General features: G+C 46.5%; 1 protein-coding gene across 1 annotated transcript in view; it reads left to right on the top strand.

The window, feature by feature from the left end:
- Positions 1-26,066, top strand: part of LOC138515918 (protein FAM47E-like) — a 500,413-nt gene that overhangs the window by 221,291 nt on the left and 253,056 nt on the right. Inside the window, exon 3 of the mRNA XM_069630684.1 lies at positions 17,119-17,291. Coding sequence (XP_069486785.1) covers positions 17,119-17,291 — 173 coding nt within the window. The remainder of the gene's footprint in view (positions 1-17,118; positions 17,292-26,066) is intronic.

Below are 26,066 nucleotides of genomic sequence, written 5' to 3'. Positions count from 1 at the left end.
CTCGACGTACCGCCAGGCAGCCCGTTTCTCGTCGCAAGGGGCCTACAGAGGTCGTGGCATGTCAGGAGGATCTCGTCGCCAAGTAGGCCCGGGAGGCAAGGCCGCCTACAAGCAGGGCTGAACCGGCCGTAGCGTCGGGCCCCCACCTGAGCACCCCGGTGGGAGGCTGGCTGGCGAAGTTCATCAGCGTGTGGGAGTCCATCTCCACCAACCGTTGGGTGCTGGAAGCCCTGGCCCACGGGCACACTCCTGAATTTCTAAAGAAGTGCCCCCGCATTCCTCCCGTGGCTAGGAAGGAAAATCACGTCCCTCAACTGCTGTTAGAAGAAGGGCGATGCGCAAGAAGGGAGCCATCAAGCTCGTCCCGAAGAGGCTCCGGAGTACACTCAACATACTTCCTCGTCAGAAAGAAGACAGGTGGTAGGCGCCCCATCCTGGACCTGCGTCAGTTAAACAAATACATCAAGGCCCAGAAGTTCCAGATGGTCACCCTCCAGCACGTGCTGGGACAGCTGGAGGAGGGCGACTTCCTATCGTCGCCAAACTTGGAGGATGCGTACTTCCACATCACCATTTTAAAAGGACACCGAAAGTTTCTCAGATTCATAGTCCAAGGACGGCACTACCAATTCATGGCCCTGCCATTTGGATTGAAGTCGGCGCCAGGGTGTTAAGTGCCTAGCACCAGTGGCGGGGTGGCTACGCCTGCAGGGTATCCACGTTTACCCCTACCTGGACGATTGGCTCATCCGAGCAAGGACAAGGGAACCTGCCGTCGAGCACACAGCGAAGACCGTCCAACTGCTCACGGATCTGGGATTCTCCATAAACTTCCCCAAATCCCACCTGGTTCCGTCACAGGTCGCACTGTTTCTGCGAGCTAAGATCGATACAGTGGCACGATTGGCCTCTCCGTCGGAGGAAAGGACAAAGGCCATCCTGGGCAAGGTGCAGCGCCTGCTGGCCACGGACGTTGCCAGGGTGAGGTCCATCAAGTCCCTCCTGCATCTACCTGGTGCGCCTATGCAGACTGCGGATGCGCCCTCTACAGGAGTTCCTGGACGCCCGTTGGATGCAAGCGGCGTGCAGTTTTGAAGACAAGATCGAAGACAAGATCCCGCTCAACGAGGGCCTTCTGCCAAGCAATTCGGTGGTGGGACAGCCGCGCGCATCTCGCGGCGGGCACAGACTTTCAGACCCCAGCACACCAGGAAACGGTGACGACGGATGCCTCCCTGGAGGGATGGTGAGTGCACACCAGAGATCTTCATGCGAGAGGCCTTTGGCTCCCGGAGGAGATGTCCCTCCACATCAACATCCTGGAGCTCTGAGCAGTGTTCTGGGCTCTCAAATCGTTTCTCCCGTCCCTCAAGGACAAGGTGGTGAGGATCTTCACCCACAACACCACCACAATGTTCTACATCCGGAAGCAGGGAGGAACCAGGTCCCCAGCCCTATCCAAGGAGGTCCAGGATCTGTGGCATTGGGCTGTTGCCGTTGCTACTGCGACTCGTCAACCAACTCAAGAGGTTCTGGTGCAGGATGATCCTCGTCTCACCGGTGTGGCTGAGACAGGTCTGGTTCCCGGACCTTCTGGATTTGTCAGCGTCCCCCCCAATCAAACTGCCGACAGGCGCAGATCTCCTCGCCAGAGAAGGAGGCGCCATCCTCCACCACGACCCGGGGTCACTGAACTTGCAGGCCTGGCTCCTGCAGCACTAGAGTTTGGAGGGTACGATATCCCGGCGGACTGCAAGGAGGTGCTTGCAAAGGCCAGGGCGTCCTCGACTCTCAAGTGCTATGGACATAAGTGGAAGAGGTTCTCTGTCTGGTGCCGTGCACAGAAGATTAACCCTCTGCGGATTACGGCCCCCCAGATGCTGCCATACCTACTGTCGCTGGCCAAGGCGGGGCTAGCCCATGCCTCCATTAAGATACATCTAGCGGCGATCTCCCGCTAGACCAGAACTCCAGGACGATCATCTCTGTGGTCCCATCGTCTGGTGAAGGAGTTTTGAAAGGATTGTTCTGATCATTCCCGCCGGTGAAGGCTCCAGCCCCGGCGTGGGAGCTCAACGTGGTGCTGAGCAGGGTCATGGGGCCGCCATTCGAGCCTCTGCATTCGGCACCGTTGAAGTTTCTCTCGTGGAAGACTGAGTTTCTTGTGGCCATCACCCCCGCACGACGAGTGGGAGAGATCTAGGCCCTCTCCTGTAAACCTTCATACCTGACTTTCCACGAGATGAGGGTGGTGCTGAGGATGCACCCCTCCTTCATGCCCAAGGTGCCGTCGGACTTCCATCTCAACGAGCCCTTGGTGTTAGCTGTTTTCTTCCCGTCGCCTTGGTCTCCGGCCGAGAGTACTTTGCACTCGCTGGATGCAGCCAGAGCGCTGAAGTTCTACATGGATCGCACAAAGAGTTTTCAGAAGACATCACAGCTGTTTGTGAACTTTGGACCTGTGAACCAAGGGAAGTCCCTCTCGAAGGCTTCCGTTTCCAGATGGCTCTCCGGTGGCATAATGCACTGTCACCGGTTGGCAAACCGACCGTTGCCTGGCCGTCCGAGAGCCAATTCGACTAGAGCGATCACTGCCACCACGGCGTTCCTATCTGGTGTGCCCCTGCTGGACATCTGCAGGGCTGCTACGTGGAGGTCAACGCACACCTTCACGAGATTCTACTGCGTCGACAGGGATTCCAGGGAGGATTCCAGAGTTGGCCAGGCACTGCTGCGCAACCTGTTCGCCTGAGGTGGGACTGGTGAGGAGGTAAGAGATGCTTAATGTTGAGTGATGAAATGCTTAATGTTGAGCCTTGCCACCTCCCGTGGTTGTGCATGTGTGTACTGCTATGTATTCTTATATTCATGAGCATGTGAATCCATGCCAGACCCCATGCTGGAGAAGGTACAAGTTACTTACCTGTAACTGTTGTTCTCCAGCATGGTTCTGGCATGGATTCACATGCGAACCCTCCATCCTACCCCTCTGCGGCTCTTCACTTGGTCCTACTGCCACTTTACGTGCTACCAAATCTGAAGATGGCTGCCAGAGGAGGGGCTTAGGTAGAGGGCAGTCATTGGCTGGGGGCAGTATGACCCAGAGACCAGTGATTGGTTACTAGTAGAAAGACAGTTCAGAAACAAAACTGAAACTGATTTTTTCTTTACCGAGGATTCCCAGCCTGACGACAAGGAATATTAATGAGCATGTGAATCCATGCCAGACCCATGCTGGAGAACAACAGTTACAGGTAAGTAACTTGTTCCTTTTTTTTTTTGGATTCGGCCTTCTCCACATGTCTTTCGCACCCTTTTGGATGCAACAACTTCCTGCAGGGAACTCCTGGGGTTATCCACCCGTGGCTCTCGTCCCTCGGAGCGTTGCTCTGCTCCAGTAGGTTCGCCTTTGCCCGGGAAGTTCTTACTCTTGTTCCACCTTGCTCAGAGTGTGTCTATACAATCTGCCTTTTATCCGTGTGAGAAGAGCTAATTGGCATTAGATGTATGCACTCAGTGTCAAGTGCCTGACTTTGCCTGACCCAATTAGCAGGACATGTCCAATGCGATGTGCAACAGTTCGCATTATTACTCTGTCGTCCTCTTCCTCGGCTCAGTATGTGTGTGGAAAAGGGGGGAGGGGGGAGTTGGGACATTATAGGATCTAAGGAAATAGGAGGGATCATGGGTAACAAAAAGGGAGGAATACTACGTCTCGCCGCCGGCTGCCTCACCCCCACTCCCCGAAGACCTCTCACCCAGGTGTTCCTCCCGCACTGGTCCAAACCGAGGGTCTGGATCCAAAGGCGATGGCCGTGCCTTGGCCACCTGAGAGAGAGATCCCTGGGGACTAGCAGGTGAGACACCCTTTGGTTTCTCACAACTGGCACCTCACGTGCTTTGAATCTGAAGATGGGCACCAGGGGCGGGACTCAGAAAGATGGTCCTCATTGGATAGGTGCAGTATGTCCCAGTCTCTAGTGATTGAATAATGACAGAAAGGCAGTTTTCAAGCCTTTAAAGCAAGACTTCTTTCTTTTCTTACCGAGGATTCCCGACATGACGGTGGGGAATATTCATGAGCATGTGAATCCATGCCAGACTCATGCTGGAGAACAACAGTACAGGTAAGTAACTTGTTTGTTACACGCCGTCTCATGCTCTGCACCAGATTTGAATTCAACACATCTCTCTTCTTGTATCACACCATTTCTGATCAATGCATTTAAGCAGGCTATGGTTTTGCTGTTGCTGGTCGGGACTCAATATACCTTAACTCGATTTGAGACTAGAATGGTGGTGAGCTGGCACAATATATTTAAAAAAAAATAATAATACGTTTTCTTCTTTGAGGCCCTGTGACTGCATATGTATGCATCAAATTAGAATGTATCTTAGTATAGTACTATGACCTCAGAAAATATGCCCCCCACTGGTCTGAATGTAATTACCGCAATCTCCAATTCTTCTACCACTGCCATGCTACCTAATGATGCAAATGCCACTTTATCTGTGTCTATGACCCCAGAAAATATGCCCCCCACTGGTTTAAATGTAATTACCGCAATCTGCAATTCTTCTACCACTGCCATGCTACCTAATGATGCAAATGCCACTTTATCTGTGTCTATGACCCCAGAAAATATGCCCCCCACTGGTTTGAATGTAATTACCGCAATCTGCAATTCTTCTACCACTGCCATGCTACCTAATGATGCAAATGCCAACTTATCTGTGTCTATGACCCCAGAAAATATGCCCCCCACTGGTTTGAATGTAATTACCGCAATCTGCAATTCTTCTACCACTGCCATGCTACCTAATGATGCAAATGCCACTTTATCTGTGTCTATGACCCCAGAAAATATGCCCCCCACTGGTTTGAATGTAATTACCGCAATCTGCAATTCTTCTACCACTGCCCTGCTACCTAATGATGCGAATGCCACCTTATCTGTGTCTATGACCCCAGAAAATATGCCCCCCACTGGTTTGAATGTAATTACCGCAATCTGCAATTCTTCTACCACTGCCATGCTACCTAATGATGCAAATGCCACTTTAACTGTGTCTATGACCCCAGAAAATGCGCACCCCACTGGTTCGGATGTGCCACCCTCAACCATCAATGTCACCCCTGAACCGCACCTCAAATGTGCCCTCATCAACGCCCGATCCATCAATGCGCACGCCCTAGACATCCACGACCTCATTACCACCCTAGATTTAGATCTTCTAATGGTCACCGAAACTTGGCTACACGAAGCCTGAGGCCCCGCCCTATCCCTCGCTCTCCCACCTGGCTATGCCATCACGAGACAAGATCGCCTGACCACTGGAGGCGGTGTCGCACTCATAGCCAAAGACTCGATCACCATCAGAAAGGCGGCAAAACTATTAACAATAACAGTGACTACCTTCAATTGAAACTCACCATCTCTCAACAATGCACCATCACCCTACACCTCATCTATGGACCACCAGGACCCTTAGGAGACTTCCAGGCCTCCATCACCCACCTCCTGGCGGACAACCTTAAAAAGTCTTCCAAAGCCATTTTGCTTGGAGACATCAACCTTGGCCTGAATGACGCCAAAGACCCCGCGGCCAAAGCTCTTGACACAGCCCTAGCCACCCTAGGATTCGTCAACACCATCACTAACCCCACACACGCCCTAGGCAGATCACTAGACTGGATCGCCCACCACAATTGTCCCCTCACATTCACAGGCAACACGCCCACCCCATGGTCTGACCACCACACCATCACCTTCAACATCCCCACCACGACAACCACTTCCCACTCCCCTCTACCCTTACCTCCAGCCCTTATAGGGAGTGCCCGTCAACTGACCAAAGAAAGACTCTTTCCCTTCTTACAGGGACCTGCCTTCAGAGTCCCATTCTCCAACGACCCAGAAACCCTGGCCAAAAACTAAGATACTGCCATCACGGCAGCAATCAATACCATCGCCTCACTTAAACCTCGCAAAACCAAACCCACTAGACACGCTAATGCGTGGTTCACCCAAGACCTTCTAAAACTACGCATCGACAAACGAGCAGCATTAGCTCTTTGGCAAACATCCCGGGATGATAAAGACAAACTCAACGTCAAATCCCTTGCAAATAATTACAAGAAAGCCATCATTAAAGCCAAAGCTAAATCTTTTGAAGATAGAATCACGGAGGCCAAGTCAAACACCAAGGAAATGTTCGCCATATTCAGGGTACTTGAGACCCCCACACCGACCCCCCAAAACTTCACCAAGGATAAAGAATGGTGTGAGAACATCCAAACAGCCATGCGCAATAAGATCAGCTCCCTCCAAGCCAAAATCGTGAACACCAAACTAACACTTTCCACCCACATTACACCCTCCCCGCCACCACCGCCCCCCTCACCCATAGAGGCCCCACCCATCTTCTTGTTTAAAACCATCCAAGAAAAAGACATAATCAACATCATGAAAAACATAAAACCCTCCAATTGCAAAGGCGACCCCTGTCCTGCCTCCATCATCAAAGACTACCCAGACACCCTGGCGCCTTTCCTAACAGCCTTCATCAACGCCTCCTTCACCACAGGAAGAGTCCCTGCATGCCTCAAGGAAGCATGGGTCCGACCCCTCATAAAGAAACCCACACTTGACCCCACCGCCCCTAATAACTACCGCCCCATCACCACTGTCCCTTTCCTCCTCAAGATTCTAGACGTAGCAGCCTACCTGCAGGTCCAGCACTTCCTTGAAGAACAGAACCTCCTTGGACTGAGATAATACGGCTTTCGCCCCAGGCACGGGACAGAGACTGCCCTACTCGACCTCAAAAACCAAATGGACGACGCAAGGGACCAAGGCAAACCTGTCCTGCTCCTTCTCCTGGATCTGTCGGCAGCCTTTGATTTTGTAGACCACGACATCCTCTGCCACCACCTCTCCTCCACAGCCAACTTCTCTCAAGAAGCCACCACATGGATCACCTCCTTCCTCCAAGGCAGGACCATGCAGGTCTTCTCTGACCTAGCAACGGCATCACCCTCCATCATGCTATGTGGGGTGCCCCAAGGCTCCTGCCTCTCCCCCACCCTCTATAACATCTTCACCCGCCCCCTCTTCCTCATCCTTGACGCCATGGGCATCTCTTACACCAACTACGCCGACGATACACAGATCCTTCTCACTCTGACAGGCGACTATGACACGGACTCTGCTACCCTCAACAACATTTACAACACAATCCAAATGTGGATGGCTATCAACGGCCTCTGCCTTAACTCCGACAAAACTGAGCTCCTACTCGTAGGCTCCCCTGACACCATCAAGAAACTTGACGCACAGTTTAGTCACTTCACTATTGACTCAATCAGGATCCCAGTACTAGACACAGTAAAAACACTAGGCGTCTACTTAGACTCCAACCTATCCATGACCAGACAAGTAAACGCCATCGCCTCCTCTGCTGCTTACCATGCAAAACTCCTCAACGCAATCAGACCTTATCTGTCAAAAGAAACATGCAGTAACATAGCCAGGGCCATAACTGGCTTGCGGCTTGATTACTGCAATATTCTCTTCCTAGGGACCTCCAACAAAAGCCTTGAGAAGCTCCAAGTAATACAGAACAGTGCCCTGCGTGCTGCACAATGCATTGCCAAGAGAGAGCACATCACCGCTGCCAGAAAAGCATCCCACTGGCTCCCCATAAAGGAAAGGATCTTATTCAAAGCGCTAAGCATCACCCACAAATGTGTCCATCTTGCGGCCCCAATGTACCTTTCCCAGAGGATCCACCCGGTCTCCTCCGCAAGACCCACTAGGTCACCCTATGCCAGCATGCTCTCAGTACCCAGGGTAAAAAGAGCCAGAGTAGGGGGCTCCAGGTTCCCGTACCTCGCTGCCGTACACTGGAATACCCTCCCTAGCTCCCTGCGCTCTGAACCCTCAGTGGCCGCCTTTCGGAAAGCTTTGAAAACTACCCTGTTCATCTAACAAACATATGGCCTAGCCCTCATGAATGTCATGTATGATGCATTACGTGGTATGACACCACCTATATCTGATCACAGGTCACTGCCTTACTGTAACCCAAGGCACAACCTGTACCCATTGTAACTAAGTTTTCCTTACAAGTAACAGTGCCACAATGCCCCTGGGCTGTCTGCGCGCTATATGAATGTAATAAATAAATAAATAAATAAATAAATATAGGTTTTTCATTCACCCGGGCCCACACACATTTTGCCAATTTGGGGTGCTTCGTTCTCCTATATACTCTTGCTCTTTTTTGTGTCCTCAGGGCTAAATAATAATTTAGTTGATCAGAATATTTCAATTAATTTGTAGCCTCGCTCTTGCAGCCCTGATCTTCAGGGTTTCTAAATCAGTCTCCTCTAAATCAAGGTAATTAAAAAACAAAACAGGTTTTTGAGCAAACACCTGCCTCTGTCTCATCGATGAAACTTTTATTTCTTCTATAATTAATTGCCATAAGGAGTTTCTATCAGCTTGCCAAATCTTTATGAATACACAAATTACATAGCATGTGACTCAAGTAACTAATGACATCAGACCCTAATCCTGCCATAGGAATTCATGGAGGCATGCTTTGGTAAGCCCAGTGCCTGTCTCCAGCATCTACTTTCAATTCATCTCATCTAGCCCTTATTTACTATATAATACCCACACCTTCATACAATAAAGTGCCATTGTGTAGACATTACCTATGTAAGATCCAATATTTGATCATAAGGTCAAGCTAAAATTTATTTTATAAAACCACCAGTTACTTAAAATGGATGCCTTGATCTTTAAGGCGTTTTGTGTTTGTTGCTATTTCCAGGTAAGTTGCTTATTAAACAATAATCCCTGGTACTTATAACTGTTTACCTCTTTAATTTAACACCACTTAAACCTCTTGGCTCTTTTACTGAATCCAAAATAAAGGACCTTTTCATAATCATAATTTACTTTCAACTCCATGTCCTGAATACATTTGTTTGTGCAGTTCATACGTTGCTGCAGGCTTGTCTGTGTCCTGTCAAGAAGAATTGTATCATCAGCATAGACTAGCCTGGCCACCTCAGTATTCCTAAACTTCAGGGCAAATGAGTCACAATTTCATAGAAGGCCAGCAATATACAAGTTGGAAATCAGTAAAACGAACAGGCACTTGTGCTTTAAACCTTAATTCATGGGACTCTCCTGTGTTATGTTAACCAAATTTGTACCGCACACGTTCACCCACGGGCATCTTGGCACTCGGACACACACATAGCCAAGCTAAGGCACAACCACAACCTTGCTTGTGATAGTCTTGGATAATCAAGATGTAACAGTAATATTCTGATTATATAGCCTAATCATATTTAGTGGGCCTGCTGGAATGTTACAACTTATCAGTTTCTTCCATAGTTTCTCTACATTCACACCATCAAAGGCGGAAGCGAAAACCATAGACACAGCATATGGTGGTATGGTATGGTGTTAGAATGTATAGAGGAGACTATCATCTTGACAGCACATTCAGGTGCTAAATAATAATATAACAGCTTTGTGTGGCTCCCTGTATTTTTTTCAGTATTAATGTTATGGCCTTTGTGGTGGTAGATGTACCCATTCCCTCTGTAAATACAGTTTGGAATAGTAAGGGCATCTGTTTATCCTCTATCCATTGTGACAATTCTTCCAGTAGCATTTTCTTAAAAACGTCAAGTCATGTTCAACAGTTTTTAGGCGATCATTTTATGGAGCAGACCCGCTGCAACAAATCCAAGGAATTCGTCCCTTCTCCCCAACGGGGGACTAGGGAGGTGAGCCTGCTACGCAATACCCCACTAGACGACAGTTTAAGCGGGATCTCACTGGGGGTGATCCCCCACCCGCATGGGTACAAAGAATCCCTAAGTAAGGATTGTATTCCACCAGAATTTGCTTAAAGGTCCCTGGGTTGCTTGGTTATATGGGAATCAAGCAAGGCCCTTTTAAATTGGATGGCTTCGTTTCTGACCTGTATTTGTTCACACCGTTTCATGAAGACTGGAACCAATGGAATCTCCCCTTCCATTCCAGAGAGGGACATAAAGTCATCTGGATGCCAACAGAGAGAGGGAGAGAACCCACCAGACAGTGGGAAATGTCATCTTGTGCAGTCAGGCAGAGGAGGGAGTCTCTTCCTCGCAGGAGGAGCATAGCCGAAGAGCTATGCCGTTGGCATGGTCGTTGGAGACCCAAGGCAGCCAGCGAAATGCTGCTGCTTCAAAGAAGGTTGGGATCCCGATTAACTCGGAGCCGCTGAGGTAGGAAGCAAAGCCATGTCAAAAGCGACATCCTGATACCCTGTCTAGCTGATGTCCCCGAGAGGACACCAGAGCCAGGTCAAGAGCATGGATCTATGCTGGACCCTTGGCCTCTGATGACATCACAGGAAGTGATGTCATTTGACCCCACCCCGAAGTGATATCGCGAGAAGCGATGGAACGCAACCTTTCACCCCTTGACAAAACAGGAAGTGGCATCACATAGCATTGTTCCTAAGTACACTACGAAAAATATGGTTACGATATCACTATAATGTGATATACATTTCATACCAGAGGTGTAGACTGGGTAGGTCTTGAACGGGCAAGGCTCACCCAAAATCTGTAAATGCCCACTCAGCAACGCTGAGTGGGCATTTACAGATGCTAATGCCACTGTGGTGGTCCCAACTACATTAGCTTCAGTCCCCCTGTGTTAGACAATCCTGGCTACGCCTCTGTTTCAAACAAGAATGGATCGCCATATGTATCGTTAAGATCAGTGTGTGTAGGCCCATATTACCAAATGACTGTGAATGCAAGCAGACGTCCATGGACAAATGATAATGATGTGTTATTATATAGCACTTACGCTTAAGCGCTTTATATAGAAAGAATATACATACAATATCACCCAACTTGTGTTGGTACTCCTTTATCAACCTCAGAAGGATGAAAGGCTGAGTTGAGGTGTTTAGGAACAGACTGACTCTCATCCTGAAGTGTGCCTGAAATAAACCTTTAATGCCTCTAGCAATTATCGTATAGAATTTCAGAAAAACAGATTATTTTTGTATTCCTATTCTTTCTTATTTAGGGTCACTGCTGAAAGTGTTAGACTAGTTGAACCGCTGCGCTTTATTTTATAAGAGGCCTGAACAAGAAAGCCAGTCACTCCAGAAGCAAAGAACCACATGGCGCTGGGCACAGCCCAGGAGCTTGCAATAAAAAAACGAAACAAAAAAAAACACGTTTTTTAAAAGTAAAAATGTTTAGCGGTAGCAAGGGAGACGACAGTGGTAGCAAGGGAGACCTCAGGGGTCGCAGTTGCGACCCCTGGCGACCTCTAAATGAAGTCCCTGGCCCTGTCTCTGGAAAGCAGGTCCATGGCATCATTCATAGAGTTGGTGGAGGGTGGTGAGGCCACAATGTAGCCCACACTGAGCTAAAAATCGGCATATACCTTGAGAGGGGGAAAGAACTGACAATCTGAGCAGTACTGAGCAGGCCCGTAACCCACGCATGGCTAAAAGTCTTCGTATCCCACGAGAGGGAGAAATAACTGCCAACCAAAGCAGGGCTTTGCTGGAGGGTCAGAAAACCAGCCACCACTAATTTACTTAAGGGGGAGTACATATTATACTAAGCTCCAGCTTATGTGATCGTTTTCTTTTCATAGTGGTAGGCCAGATGTTAGGATAGCGTAGATTTGGACAGAGGACTGAGTTTCCTTGCAAGGCATCCTGAAAAGAACCTGTTTGTTATATTTTAGAATAGGGAACCCATTTTAGAAGTCGGGTTTACAGGAGGCATTCTTTTTTTGAATTAAGTATCCTTTTTCAAACATGTCTTCTTTTCCATCTCCTACCTTTCACTTAACCACACCTTACAAATGACCATCATTATACTTTTCAGCCATGATGATGCTAAGACTCCAATTTGGCCAACAGCTTTATTTAATGAAAATATCACTTGCCGGCAGATTATCAGGTTCAGTTGAATGGAAACGTGAAATATTCCATCCAGGCTAAGGGTCCAGAATATTTTTAGATATTGTATGATGTTCTTGATTTTCTGCAAGGAATCCAAATGTTTCGTGACCTCTGTGTATCTATCAGCTCATCCAGTTCTTTGTCATTTGAACATGATCATGTGCCACACTTAAATGGAATTGTGAAGGATAGAATGTGCCACATTTAGACTGAATTGTGAAGGATAGCATGTGCCACACTTAGAAGGAATTGTGAAGGATAGCATGTGCCACACTTAGATGGAATTGCGAATGTTAGCATGTGCCACACTTAGATGGAATTGTGGGGGATAGCATGTGCCGCACTTGGATGGAATTGCAAATGTTAGCATGTGCCACACTTAGATGGAATTGTGAAGGATAGCATGTGCCACACTTAGATGGAATAGCAAATGTTAGCATGTGCCACACTTAGATGGAATTGTGGGGGATAACATGTGCCGCACTTGGATGGAATTGCAAATGTTAGCATGTGCCACACTTAGATGGAATTGTGAAGGATAGCATGTGCCACATTTAGACGGAATTGTGAAGGATAGCATGTGCCACCCTAGACGGAATTGTGAATGATAGCATGTGCCACACTTAGATGGAATAGCGAATGTTAGCATGTGCCACACTCAGATGGAATTGTGACTGGTAACATGTGCCACACTTGGATGGAATTGTGAAGGAGAGCATATACCACACTTAGATGGAATTATGAAGGACAGCATGTGCAACACTTAGATGGAATTGCGAATGTTAGCATGTGCCACACTTAGAAGGAATTGTGAATATTAGCATGTGCCACACTCAGACAGAATTATCAAGAATAGCACGTGCCACACTTAGATGGAATTGTGAAGGATAGCATGTGTCACACTTAGATGGAACTGTGAAGGATAGCAGGTGCCACACTTAGATGGAATTGTGAAGGATAGCATGTGCCACACCTAGATGGAATTGCGAATGTTAGCATGTGCCACACTTAGATGGAATTGTGGGGGATAGCATGTGCCACACTTGGATGGATTTGCAAATGTTAGCATGTGCCACACTTAGATGGAATTGTGAAGGATAGCATGTGCCACACTTAGACGGAATTGTGAAGGATAGCATGTGCCACCCTTAGATGGAATTGTGAATGATAGCATGTGCCACACTTAGATGGAATTGCGAATGTTAGCATGTGCCACACTTAGATGGAATTGTGGGGGATAGCATGTGCCGCAGTTGGATGGAATTGCAAATGTTAGCATGTGCCACACTTCGATGGAATTGTGAAGGATAGCATGTGCCACACTTAGACGGAATTGTGAAGGATAGCATGTGCCACACTTAGAAGGAATTGTGAAGGATAGCATGTGCCACACTTAGATGGAATTGTGAATGTTAGCATGTGCCACACTTAGATGGAATTGTGGGGGATAGCATGTGCCGCACTTGGATGGAATTGCAAATGTTACCATGTGCCACACTTAGATGGAATTGTGAAGGATAGCATGTGCCACACTTAGACGGAATTGTGAGGGATAGCATGTGCCACCCTTAGACGGAATTGTTAATGATAGCATGTGCCACACTTAGATGGAATAGCGAATGTTAGCATGTGCCACACTCAGATGGAATTGTGAAGGATAGCACATGCCACACTTAGATGGAATTGCGAATGTTAGCATGTGCCACACTTAGATGGAATTGTGGGGGATAGCATGTGCCGCACTTGCATGGAATTGCAAATGTTAGCATGTGCCACACTTAGATGGAATTGTGAAGGATTGCATGTGCCACACTTAGACGGAATTGTGAAGGATAGCATGTGCCACCCTTAGACGGAATTGTGAAGGATAGCATGTGCCACCCTTAGACGGAATTGTGAAGGATAGCATGTGCCACACTTAGATGGAACTGTGAAAGATAGCATGTACCACACTTAGATGGAACTGTGAAAGATAGCATGTGCCAGACTTAGATGGAATTGTGAAGGATAGCATGTGCCACACTTAGATGGAATTATGAAGAATAGCATGTGCCACACTTAGATGGAACTGTGAAAGATAGCATGTACCACACTTAGATGGAATTGTGAAGGATAGCATGTGCCACCCTTAGACGGAATTGTGAAGGATAGCATGTGCCACACTTAGATGGAACTGTGAAAGATAGCATGTACCACACTTAGATGGAACTGTGAAAGATAGCATGTGCCACACTTAGATGGAATTGTGAAGGATAGCATGTGCCACACTTAGATGGAATTATGAAGAATAGCATGTGCCACACTTAGATGGAATTGCGAAGGATAGCATGTGCCACACTTAGATGGAATAGCGAATGTTAGCATGTGCCACACTCAGATGGAATTGTGACTGTTAACATGTGCCACACTTGGATGGAATTGTGAAGGAGAGCATGTGCCACACTTAGAAGGAATTGTGAATGTTAGCATGTGCCACACTCAGACAGAATTATGAAGAATAGCATGTGCCACACCTAGATGTAATTGTGAAGGATAGCATGTGTCACACTTAGATGGAACTGTGAAGGATAGCATGTGCCACACTTAGACGGAATTGTGAAGGATAGCATGTGCCACACTTAGATGGAATAGCGAATGTTAGCATGTGCCACACTCAGATGGAATTGTGACTGGTAACATGTCCCACACTTGGATGGAATTGTGAAGGAGAGCATATACCACCCTTAGATGGAATTGTGAAGGATAGCATGTGCCACACTTAGATGGAATTGCGAATGTTAGCATGTGCCACACTTAGAAGGAATTGTGAATATTAGCATGTGCCACACTCAGACAGAATTATCAAGAATAGCATGTGCCACACTTAGATGGAATTGTGAAGGATAGCATGTGTCACACTTAGGTGGAACTGTGAAGGATAGCATGTGCCACACTTAGATGGAATTGTGAAGGATAGCATGTGCCACACTTAGATGGAACTGTGAAGGATAGAATGCGCCACACTTAGATGGAATTGTGAAGGATAGCATGTACCACATTTAGATGGAATTATGAATGATAGCATGTGCCTCATCTTGACAGAATTATGATTGGTAGCATATCCCTCACTTAGATGGAATTGTAAATATTAGCATGTGCCACACTTGGATGGAATTATAAGTGATAGCATGTGCCACACTTAGATGGAATTGTGAATGATGGCCTGTACCTCATCTAGATAGAATTATGATTTATAGCATACCTCTCACCTAGTTAGAATTATGAATGATAGCATATCCCGCACTGGAATAGGGAGAATGAGTAGAGTGAATAGAATAGGTGGAATAGATGACATAGATAACATAGATGGAATGGATTGAATAGATGAAGCAGAAAAATGCTCGGAGTAGACTGAATGAATGGGGATGTATAGAATGAGTGGAACCTGTTGAAACTCACCCCACGCGTTGTATCACTGTGCACCTGCTCCCATAGTGCTGTCATATATCTGTATCCCCTATATATGCTATTTGTCGGTATCCCCTCATGTATCTGTATCTGTATCCCCTTATATATCTGTATCCCCATATATACCTGTACTGACCCTGTCCCTATATATCCATATGTCCCTATATATCCATATGTCGTTATGTATGTCCCCATCGTCCTGTTCATGTGCCTGGTCTCAGGTGCTTTACAGATAACCACCAAATAATACCACTACGCTTACTCTCTATTATGCTCCATCATTCAACCACAACACATCTATAGCCCTGATAATTCGGCCTAGCTGTCCACATACGAATACGACCCCACGAGCACCTCATCACCCTAATAAAACGCAGCTAGCTGAGCACATTCCGGGCAGATGCTCACATAGGCGTTCCTCTGGCCTAACGCAGCCAGAACCCAGTCTGGGTGTCTACCTACCAGACTGCACATATCGAACTGATATCTTCAGTACCACAGATATTGATAGGAAGCAGCTATCATCCGACAACTACACCAGCTGCACACATATCCGGTGCACCCACGCACTATACAACACTATTTCTCTCTACTGACCTGAACTACGGTTCCCGAAGGCGTTAACCTACCAGCGCTTTGAAGTCATACCAATGATATATAAGGCGCTATATAAATGGCAAGTAACATAACATAACATCTTTGAAAGGTTTTCTGGATGAATTGTCCGAACCTTGCAGCAGCTGTTGGATTTAAATGGACCAAATCCTGATTATCCCCTTAACTGACAATCAACAGCCAAAATGTATTGGAGACTTTATATCCCATAATAGCTAAAGACACTTGCCATCTATCATAATTATTTTGTATCCTGTAATATATTTGTCAGTTTCTATATTGTTAGTGAATTCTGGCATATTTTAACTTTCATTGCTGGGTGAGGGAGGTTTAGTTGATTTCTGAGAGATCATCTAAATTCTATATGTTTTGCTGATACAACAGGACCATACACATTACATTGCCCCGCCAGCCTCCGTGGTTTGGTCTGAAGTAAGTATACAGCACTTATTGCTGTCTTGCATTTTGGAAAAGATCCTAAAACCTTACTGCATTCGGAAATGTGATTCTTTGTGGTCTCAGAGCTTATGTATTATTGTATTATGGGATTCAGTATGTTCTCTACCATGTTTATACAGTGCCATTGGGCATATAGGCAAGTCTTGGGTCATGTTCTTCAGTCTAATAACTAGAATTGGTTGCAGATTAGTTGAGGAAATCTGTTACTGGTGGCTATGGCAAGAGCCTGAAGGGTCACCGCCCCCAAAGGCTTTGGAGACAATGAAGTGGCGTTTGGGCATTGGGGAGCATGTTCATATCAATGATGGGCCATCCCATTCTGTCCTTATCCTCTAGAAGTACACAAGTGACAACCCTGGCAATGCAACTGGTGGCTGCACAAAACAAAAACACCTAATTATATATTTGCAGATTTACTTCTGTAAAGGGAATAATATTTCATAGCAGCAGCTTAATTACGTACAAAAGGAGTATGGAATCATGTGATAAGGTTGAATTATAGAATTGAAGTTTACCGACGAAACCTTACAGGGTTTTTCCAGAATATTCAAACGCCTCACATGACATGTGCATCTGATATTCTTTCAGCTCTTTGAGGAAATTATTGACATTCTGGACCCGGAGATGCACTTGCGTAGTGAGTCAGAATCTTGTATAGCATCATCAGAAGGGGAAGCACATGAATGCCCGGCTCCCGAACAGGAGGAGCAAGAACCGAGCAGCGTGAAAACCAAAGACACAAGCACCAAACCAACTGCAATGTAAGCAATCACTATATCAAAGTGTGAAACGATTGTGTAACACCCATGCCAGAAGTGTTGCTGCCAGTGAGCAACCAGCTGTCATGTGAATAATCAAGAAGTGTTTTCTTTATCATTTGACACATATTAATACAAGTGCAAAATACTATGGCATCACTTTATAAGATACATATTCATGTATGTCAAAATATGTGTTACAAAATCATCCATACTGATACTTTTTATTTCAAAATGTTATTTTTAATTTTCCAGTTCAAGCACAATAAACCCAACCGTTGGCTTTGGGTACATAGTTCTGAGAGACGCCTGCCAATTTCAGTTCTTTCTTTATCCAATTTTTTCGCCAAAATAGCAGGGCATGTAACGTGTCCCTCATATTCCCTCACACATCTCACATCCCACATTACAACATACATCATGCCAGAGTAAAATGTGTTATTCCTGTCGGGATGACAGCACAATGCTCATTGATCAAACAAAAGTGATATTTTCGACTTCTAGGCTCTCCCATATCTTACTTCACCAGATCACCTGAAATGGACGAAATCACCGTGACTTCCAACACTGAGCCAGGATTAATCCTGCCACATAAAGCTTGAGGGAGATAAGAGTGGAACTGTCCCCAGGTAGTGGGCAAGTGCCCTCATCATCCATATTGCCCATTGCTATTGCCAAGGGATCTAGTGCCGAGGGAAAATTGGCCCTACATTGCTGCCAACATAGGAGCAAGTCGGTTGGATTATTTTGTGAAGCTGTTTGGGGGTCAGATACTACCTCCAGCACATTTCTTAGTTACCGTACACCGGGATAACCTATGCGCCCCTGTGATCTCATGAATCACGCCATAGCTCCACCCCCAGTTCCCTCTCCCACTTATTCATGAATGGCAATCTCTCCCCTGAAGCCACCCTATCCAGCAATGGTTACATCTTTGAAACACGGCCGCTAATAACTCCCTCTGCAGGGACGTATTCAAGCAGGGTTACTGTTCAGGTTGCTGCAGCAAAAACGTGTGTATTGGAAACCCAATCCTGCAACTGGAAATAGCCTAAAGGCTTGGTTTACACTTTAGTGTAGCTTCCGAAGGAGGTCCTATGGGGGCTCTGGTGTAGCTTGCGTGTATGTGATGGAGTGCCAATATTTAGCATGACAAGTGGTGAGGGTGAGGGTGTTATGTGTCGAAAAGGTAACGCTGGTCATATTTGCACGTGTGATGGGCAGAAGAGTAAGACATTGCTGATGGGAAAGAAAGACTGATGCATGCTCAATGGGAAGGACAAGCAGAAAGAGGATTGGAAGCAAAGGATGGAGAAAGCAAATAAAGTGACAGAGGTGGGGCACATTAAAGCCTGGTCTGAGGTAGTGTGAAGAGAAGGTATATAGCGTGAAAGAAAAGAAGGACATCAAGGCCTGATCCCGGGTGTGTGAAGAGAAGGTAGAGTGACAGAGGAGAGGGACAGAAAGGCCTGGTCTGTGCTGTGTGACAGAGAAAGTAGAAAGAGTGGCAGAGGAGTGAGACATAAAGGCCAGACCTGAGGTATACGAAGAGAGGATATATAGAGTGGCAGAAGAGAGGGACAGAAAGGCCTAATCTGGGATGTGTGACGGAGAAGGTAGAGTGACAGAGGGATGGACAGACAATGCTTGGTGGGGTGCAATGATTGCCAGCAATGTAAGCACCCCAGCTGTGGGGCCCGGGGCAGGGGTGATGGTGGTCCCTCTAAAGGACGTGCCTCACCATAAATACAGGTTGCTCAAGGCCTCAGATTCACCCTTTCCTCCCTCAGTCCCCAGGTTTTTTTTGTTCTTTTGAAAGGGAAAAAAAGGGTTTTTCCCTTTCAAAAGAACCCAATGGAGAATTACTGTGCGGTATTTAAGCCAAAAATCGGCAAATTCCCAGTGCATCTACCCCCAGATGAGAGCTGGGGGTAAATGCTGCCAAACCTGTGATTTGGCAGACCCTTAAATGAGGCGGTAATAGCATTACCACCGCATTTAAGGGTTACCGCCCAACTCGTGATGAGGCCAATTGTGTCTTGAATGTCAAAGTTGAGTTAACAATTGCTGAAAGTGCTCACCCTCTGTTGTCGTTCATCAGAAGCAGATTATCATTTATATTGTTCTCTGGAGAGATGTTTCTTTTTAAGTATAGGGTTTCCTATAAGTAATACAGATTTTGTTGATTTAAGAAAGGCATAACAACACATAAGCCGCACCAACAGCACACGCGGACTGGTACTGATACAATATTTGCACTAAAGTTCAGCACCAGGTGTCTACCGAGTTGAAGCTGCCAACAGTACACCAATCCTCTCTCTATCCTACTCCCTCTTCACCTTACTAACCCATCCCACCTTCCCGTTTGCAGATCCACCAGAGCGCCTGCGGACCAATTCCGTTGGTGACTGTGCGCTATATAAGTACCTTATACATAACATAACATTATAGTAGCATGCAGACTAGAGATGCATATTCATTAACAATGAATCAAGCCCAGGGTTTTTTCCTATTTTTGGTTACCTGAGTGTCTGGAAATATAAGGATACAGTTGTCCTCGTGTTTTCTTGAAACGCTGACCTGCGGAATGGATGGGCGTTTCAAAATGGCCGCCTTTTTGTTTACTTACACGATTGCAAGAGGACAACTTTATTCTTGTATTTCCAGACACTCAGGTAATTTAGGGGAGTCGGGTGTTATTATAGGTATCCAGTGATATTACCAAATAGGTAATAAATAAAGAAATCTTTAGTGAAGCCACAAATACCAACAAATACTGCATTTCTTAGGAAAAATATGTATGGGTGGTGGGGTAAAGGATTAAAACGGGTGGGGGGCTTTAGGGTAGGATCATAAACCTAGGGAAATGGGGGTTTGAGGGTAGACCCCCTCCCCAAAGTAAAAAATAAATTGTATTTTGAAGGAGTAGAGAGGGACACTGGTGGTAAGTGTTGTTCGTCTGGTCTTTGCAGCATTATCCAATTTGTATTTGTATTTATTTTATTTGTATAGCGCACTACGCCCGAGGGCAACCAAGATGTAAGGGTCAGCCGTGACGGGCATGGGCTAATTTTAGGGAGGGACGGGGGTGTTTGTCCCCCCCAACTTTCATGGCCCACTATTTTGTCCCCATTCATTTGAATGGGGCACCCTTTCTTCAGAGGTCATGCCCCCCCAACATTTTCAGCAAAGTTTCTCCACTGCTGACGGGTACCTTGTTTATAATAGTGCGCATGGCAATATTGCGGTACGTGTAAGCAAAATGAGCCGAGGTGACTCAGCGCCTACCTTTGTAACACAGGAGAGGTGAGCCTGTGGAGAGAGGCGTTGCCTGCTAACCCAGAGTGAGTGGCCGGGCCTTTGGAGAAGGCCAGTGTGTTGGGTAAGAGTGCGTGGGAGGGCCTGTGGAGAAGGCCAGAGAGAAAGGGGGAAATAAGGGAGAGACAAGTGACTAAAGGTCAGTGTGGATATTATAGGGAGAAGGGCATACAAAGAAGAGTGAGAGGGGATGTTTGGGGAAATTAGGACATACAGGGAGGGTGACCAAAAGACGGGAAATAATGGCCTATCTTGATAACCTCCTTGATCATATGTGTAAAAAATTTACCCAGTATTGCGATAAAATATTGAAAAACAATTTTCAGTGGCTCCAGGAAACTGCAGGTCAGTGCTTCCATGCATGGCCCGGAGAATGAACGTTCGATAGTAAAATATTAGAAATCATGTTCCCATACTTGTTTACAAAATAGAAGGGCTTAAAGTTAAAAAAGTAGGCAGAATATATTGGGACTCTGGAAGCTGTACGAGGAAACAAAAGGGGAACAGATGAAAAAGGAGGGAGAAGGGACAAAGGATGGAGATGGACCAAGTTATCTGACATTAAGGCCCGCAGCAGGGTATACAAACCAGCATCGGAAAGCTCAGTGAAGGGAAAATAAATGATAGAGGAAAAGAAGGATAGGGACACACAACGGGATGAAGCATACAAAAGGTGGGATAGGAAATACTTAGCAGACATTGAGAAAAAACATATTGCAACAGGTGGATGCATTATTCAACGAAGCAGAGAGGGTGATAGAAGAGGAGGTGCGGAGGAAAAATAAAGGGGGCAATGGTTGTCGGGGGGGGGAATGAAATTCAGACTGAACGATGAGGAAGAAGAAGGCAGAGAGGAAGAGGCAGTAAGAGGAGATGGGGAGATTGTAGCAATGGAGAGGGCAACAAATGGATACCCAACAAGGAGAGAATGGGGAGGAAGCAAATAAGATGGCAGGACAGCAAAGAGTGCGGCAGGGACTGGGCAACCTCCTTTCATAGGAGTAAAAGTATGGCTGGCTCAGGCCGCAAAAGGGGAAGGAAGGATATGGCCCTGGATGAAGCAAATGCCGCTGTTACAAGAGGGGAAAGGGGACACACATTATGTGCCATGGCAGACTATGAATCGAGACAACCTCATATGCAGCCTGCCCTCCCTTGTAGCAGGGCCCAGCAAATGGATACAGGTGCTCGAGAAAAAGACAGCTGGGGTGACATTGGCAATAGGGGATATGAAATGTTTATTTGCGGCCATAATAGGAGAACAAGGGGACAAAATATGGGAGCAGGCAGGGCACATGGGGGTGAAATTAAGCACAAAAGCACACAATGGGGTTCGGTTTAACAACTGTCGAGCACACGTGTGGGAGGTTCTGAGAAGCATGTACCCTAATAGAATTAGAATTTAGGAACAGTGATGGCACATAAGATGAAGGTAGGCAAAGACCTCGCAGGATATATAAAACAGGTGCAGGATCTCTGGACACAGGAAACACGAAGGAGCTGGGACAACTGCATACCCTTATTCTACCACATACTGGTCAAGGGATTGCTGCAGATGTCCTGGCATCATTAGACAAGATTGTGACAATAGAAAAGCGATGGCCAGAGATACAGGCAACAACAGTACACTACTGTAAGCAAAAGCAGGAGAGCGAAAATCAGGCAGCAGCAAATGCTGCAAACCGGAACAAAAGAAGTTGGTACGGTATACAATGCAAGGGGCAATGCTTGTGCCTAAAACTGCCGCAGTGGCACCCGCGCAACAGGGAGGTTACCCACAAGCAACGCAACACAGCAGGGATGTTATGTGCAGCCACAGTGTATACCGCAATGGAGACCACTGTAGCAGGGGAATTGCATGTAGGAGGGGTACTTTCCAATGGGGAGAGGGTACCCGCAACAAGGAAGAGGAGGATGATACACAGGGGAAGGATATAGGGTCTTCAGACCATGTATTATATGTAGGAACATGGGGCACTTCGCACGTACATTCAGGCAACATGCTCAGGCACAAGCAATGCAAATGGCACGACAGCAATGATTTGTCGCAGCCACAGTGGCAGGAAATGCACCCCCTCCCAGCCCAGCTACAGCAGGGACAGGCACCCCAGATGCAGGAGCTGCAGCAGGTCGATGTGGGGCCAATGGATGTGGAATGGCACCTCCAAATGTGACACAGAACCAGCCCTGGGTGCAGGAACTACAGTGGTGTTATGACAGAAAGCGCTGCCCCACTACACCAGGGTTAGCAGTGTCAAAGGTAACCCTTTCCCTTTCCCACAGAGTAACCCGCAACAATAGGGAGGCCCAGAGAAAGCTTGAGTGTGTGCAGTCCTAGTAGTAAATGATGGCCCCGAAGAGGAACCCAAGGTAACAGTGGAAATGGGACCAAGAGAATTCTCATTCCTCATTGATACAGGAGCCACCAAATCTTGCATAAGAGAAGGGGGATTCCCGCTATCAAATAAGGTGATGAATACACAGTGCTTCTCTGGGGCAGTAGTGACTGTTCCTGTAACAAAAGATTTACCGCTCACAATAGGGATGTTGGACATTGTAGCACCACTATTGTATTCCAAAGACACCCCAATTAATGTACGAGGAAGAGACTTGTTCAGCAAATTGAATGCCACAATATCATTCATAGAAAAGGGGATGGTGTGCGCAAGGGCAGGAATATATTACACACGAGTGGCAGCACTTCTCTTAGCCACACATGCCCAGAGCACACTGCAAGGTCAATTAATGTACCCTAGCATGTTCCTGTATGGGGTCAGGATACTACTGGGATGGGTCCCGGGGATACAAGGGAAAGTGTTCTCATTGGCATCAGAATTCCTTTTCATACCCTGGTGCCAAAAGGGAGACATAGAAGGCTCCACGCTAGTGCTACAGCTTGAAGAGATAATGATATGCAAATACATGGTGATTATATGTGGGACAGACAGTGATATCATGGAGTGGCATACAGTGCAATACATCGACCCAACACTGACAGGAGTAACAGATCAAAAACTGCTCTCTGATGGGGCGGAAGAGGGAGAAATGGTATTCCAGCTACAAATACCCTGCCTAGTAAAGAAGTAGAGAAGCTAGTGACGATACTGACGCATCTGGTAAAAACAGGAAGCAAACACACTGATGAAGATCTTAAAAGGGTTCCCGAGAAGTTACTGACCAAAGGGCACCATGATGTAGGGCAGGAGTGGGGGCGGTGAAGATAAAGCTAAAGGAAGGGGCGCTGTTGCCCCGAGCAAAACAATACCCATTGACCAGCGAAGCAGATAAAGGAATATACTCGACTCTACATGCACTATGGCAGCACGGCATCATACATGCATCCTCATCACCATGTAACACGCCCATTTAACCAATAAAGAAATCAAAGGGTGGGTCGTGGAGATTCATGCAAGATTTACATCTAGCGCGATGGGAGACAAGGGGGTTTATGAGAAGTGACGGGTCCCCAGTACAACATGCTGAATTGCTTGGGCAACTGATTAATGATGTAGGGGAAGCAGAGTTTCCCCTGGTAACGAAGCCCCCCTACAATACTGTGCAACATCCAACAAAAGCAAAATACTTCACTCAATGACTTGAAAAATGCCTTCTTCTCCATCCCGCTCCACCCAGACTCTAGATATTTGACCGCGTTTACGTATCAGGGTATTGCGAATCACCTAGCATTTTCAACAGGGTGATACAGATGGATCTGAGCAACTTACAAATGTCAAGTACAGTGATCCAATATGTTGACGATTTGTTAGTATGCAGTGAGACTGAGAAAGAGTGTAAGGCTGATTTGGTGCACCTTCAAACACTACTAGCAGACAAGGGGTACAAGGTGGACAAGGTGAAACGACAATAATGCTAGGAGGAGGTTGTTTACTGTGAGAAACTCCTATTCCCCATGGTTCCTCTGCGCTGGTGGAAAGGCAAAGGCCATCGCTTGTGGATCCTTACCCTGGGAGTGGCCAAGCAAGGGAGGATCACATGGGTGGAGGGTCCTTTTCCTACCATCGACCAACCCAACCCTTCCCCCGCCTTTATGGGTCGTTGTGAGTCAACTTCCCTGACTTCTTCATATATGAACACTGACAGTACTGGGATGAAGAAGAGGCCTGCTGAGAGTTGCAGACGTCAGGCAGGTCCCCTTAATGATGGTCAGATAAGGTTGATTGTACATTTGCACCTGCAGCCTGTTAAAGTGCTGCAGGTGTATGAAAGGATGCCCAATCAAATGGTGTCAGGAGAGGCAGTGGCGGCGATGGTAAAGCAGCAGGAGAGAGGCCAAGAGAAGCAGCAGGGAGCTGTATGTGTGAAGCACGCTGACGGTTCATGGGAGTGCGGCACGGGAGCTGGAGCTCCGTGGAACCTAAGGAACGCTGGAAGGGGAGACATGCAGGGAGGCTGTCCATTTTTCTGGTGTTTGCATTGCTTGTTCTCCTGGGGACACAAGCCGACCCTGGAGTGCCTGAGGGGCAGGAGGTGGAGCCCTGAGGTGGAGAACAGAAGGCTGAGAGATCTGCTCTGCGGGAACACCCAAAGGAGCAACCAGTGAGTATCTATGAAAGTAGGAATCTGGTATGCGGGTTTTTAAACTTACGCAGAGGATTACTTTTTATCAGAGTGGCCGCGTGCATGATAAAACAAGTTTTCTAAGGTCTTCGATCTGAATCTTTGTTAACTATTAAACAGTTGAGAATACTTTGTTGCGGAGTAGTCACGTGTATAAGAAAGCGCGTTTTGGAAAGCCTCCGAGTGTTGTGCAAGTTATAAAAGGCAATCTACAAAAATATAAAACTACAAGATGAACTGAATGAAACCTTTAACAATTATTGAATTCTGAACTGAACAAGAATCTTAACAAACATATCTTCATGTTTATTGAATACCAATACCGAATTGGCAAACTTAATAAATAAACAGAACTGTTACCTATGAAGATTAGAAGTGAATGGAGCTTTAAAATTCAAATGAAAACACCATGTACCGAGCTCAGAAGTGAATGAAACTTTAATGCAAGTACAATTTAAGTATGCTGAACCTACAAGTGAACACAATCTTGAATTTAAATGAAAGCAATACAGATTGAACTTTAAAGTGAACAGAACATTAACCAGTGAATCCAATATATGTTGAACTCCAGGGTGAATGGAACTTTGGAGGTGAACTTTAACAGTGAACCAAAGAAAGGTATATTAAACAACAGCGTGGGATCAGTTGTAAATACTAAAATATACTTGGAAAGCTGAATGAACTGCAACTCTTAGTCAAAATACTTTTGTAAAAATACCAACCATATATAGGGGGTGAGAGAGTGTTGAAGAACTTCAAGAACACTGAAAAATACCATTATGACATTGAAAGTGAATTTTGGGGAAGGGGACCCTGGGGTTAAACCTACTTATTGACTTGAGGACAGAGTCTCAAGATATTGTGTGTTTGGAACTGTGTTTT

This window comes from Ambystoma mexicanum, chromosome 6q (assembly GCF_040938575.1).
Source record: "Ambystoma mexicanum isolate Mex_15411 chromosome 6q, UKY_AmexF1_1, whole genome shotgun sequence".
NCBI classification, from domain to species: Eukaryota; Metazoa; Chordata; class Amphibia; order Caudata; family Ambystomatidae; genus Ambystoma; species Ambystoma mexicanum.
The sequence above is the reverse complement of the archived record's forward strand: the minus strand, read 5'-3'. Positions and strand labels throughout refer to the sequence as shown.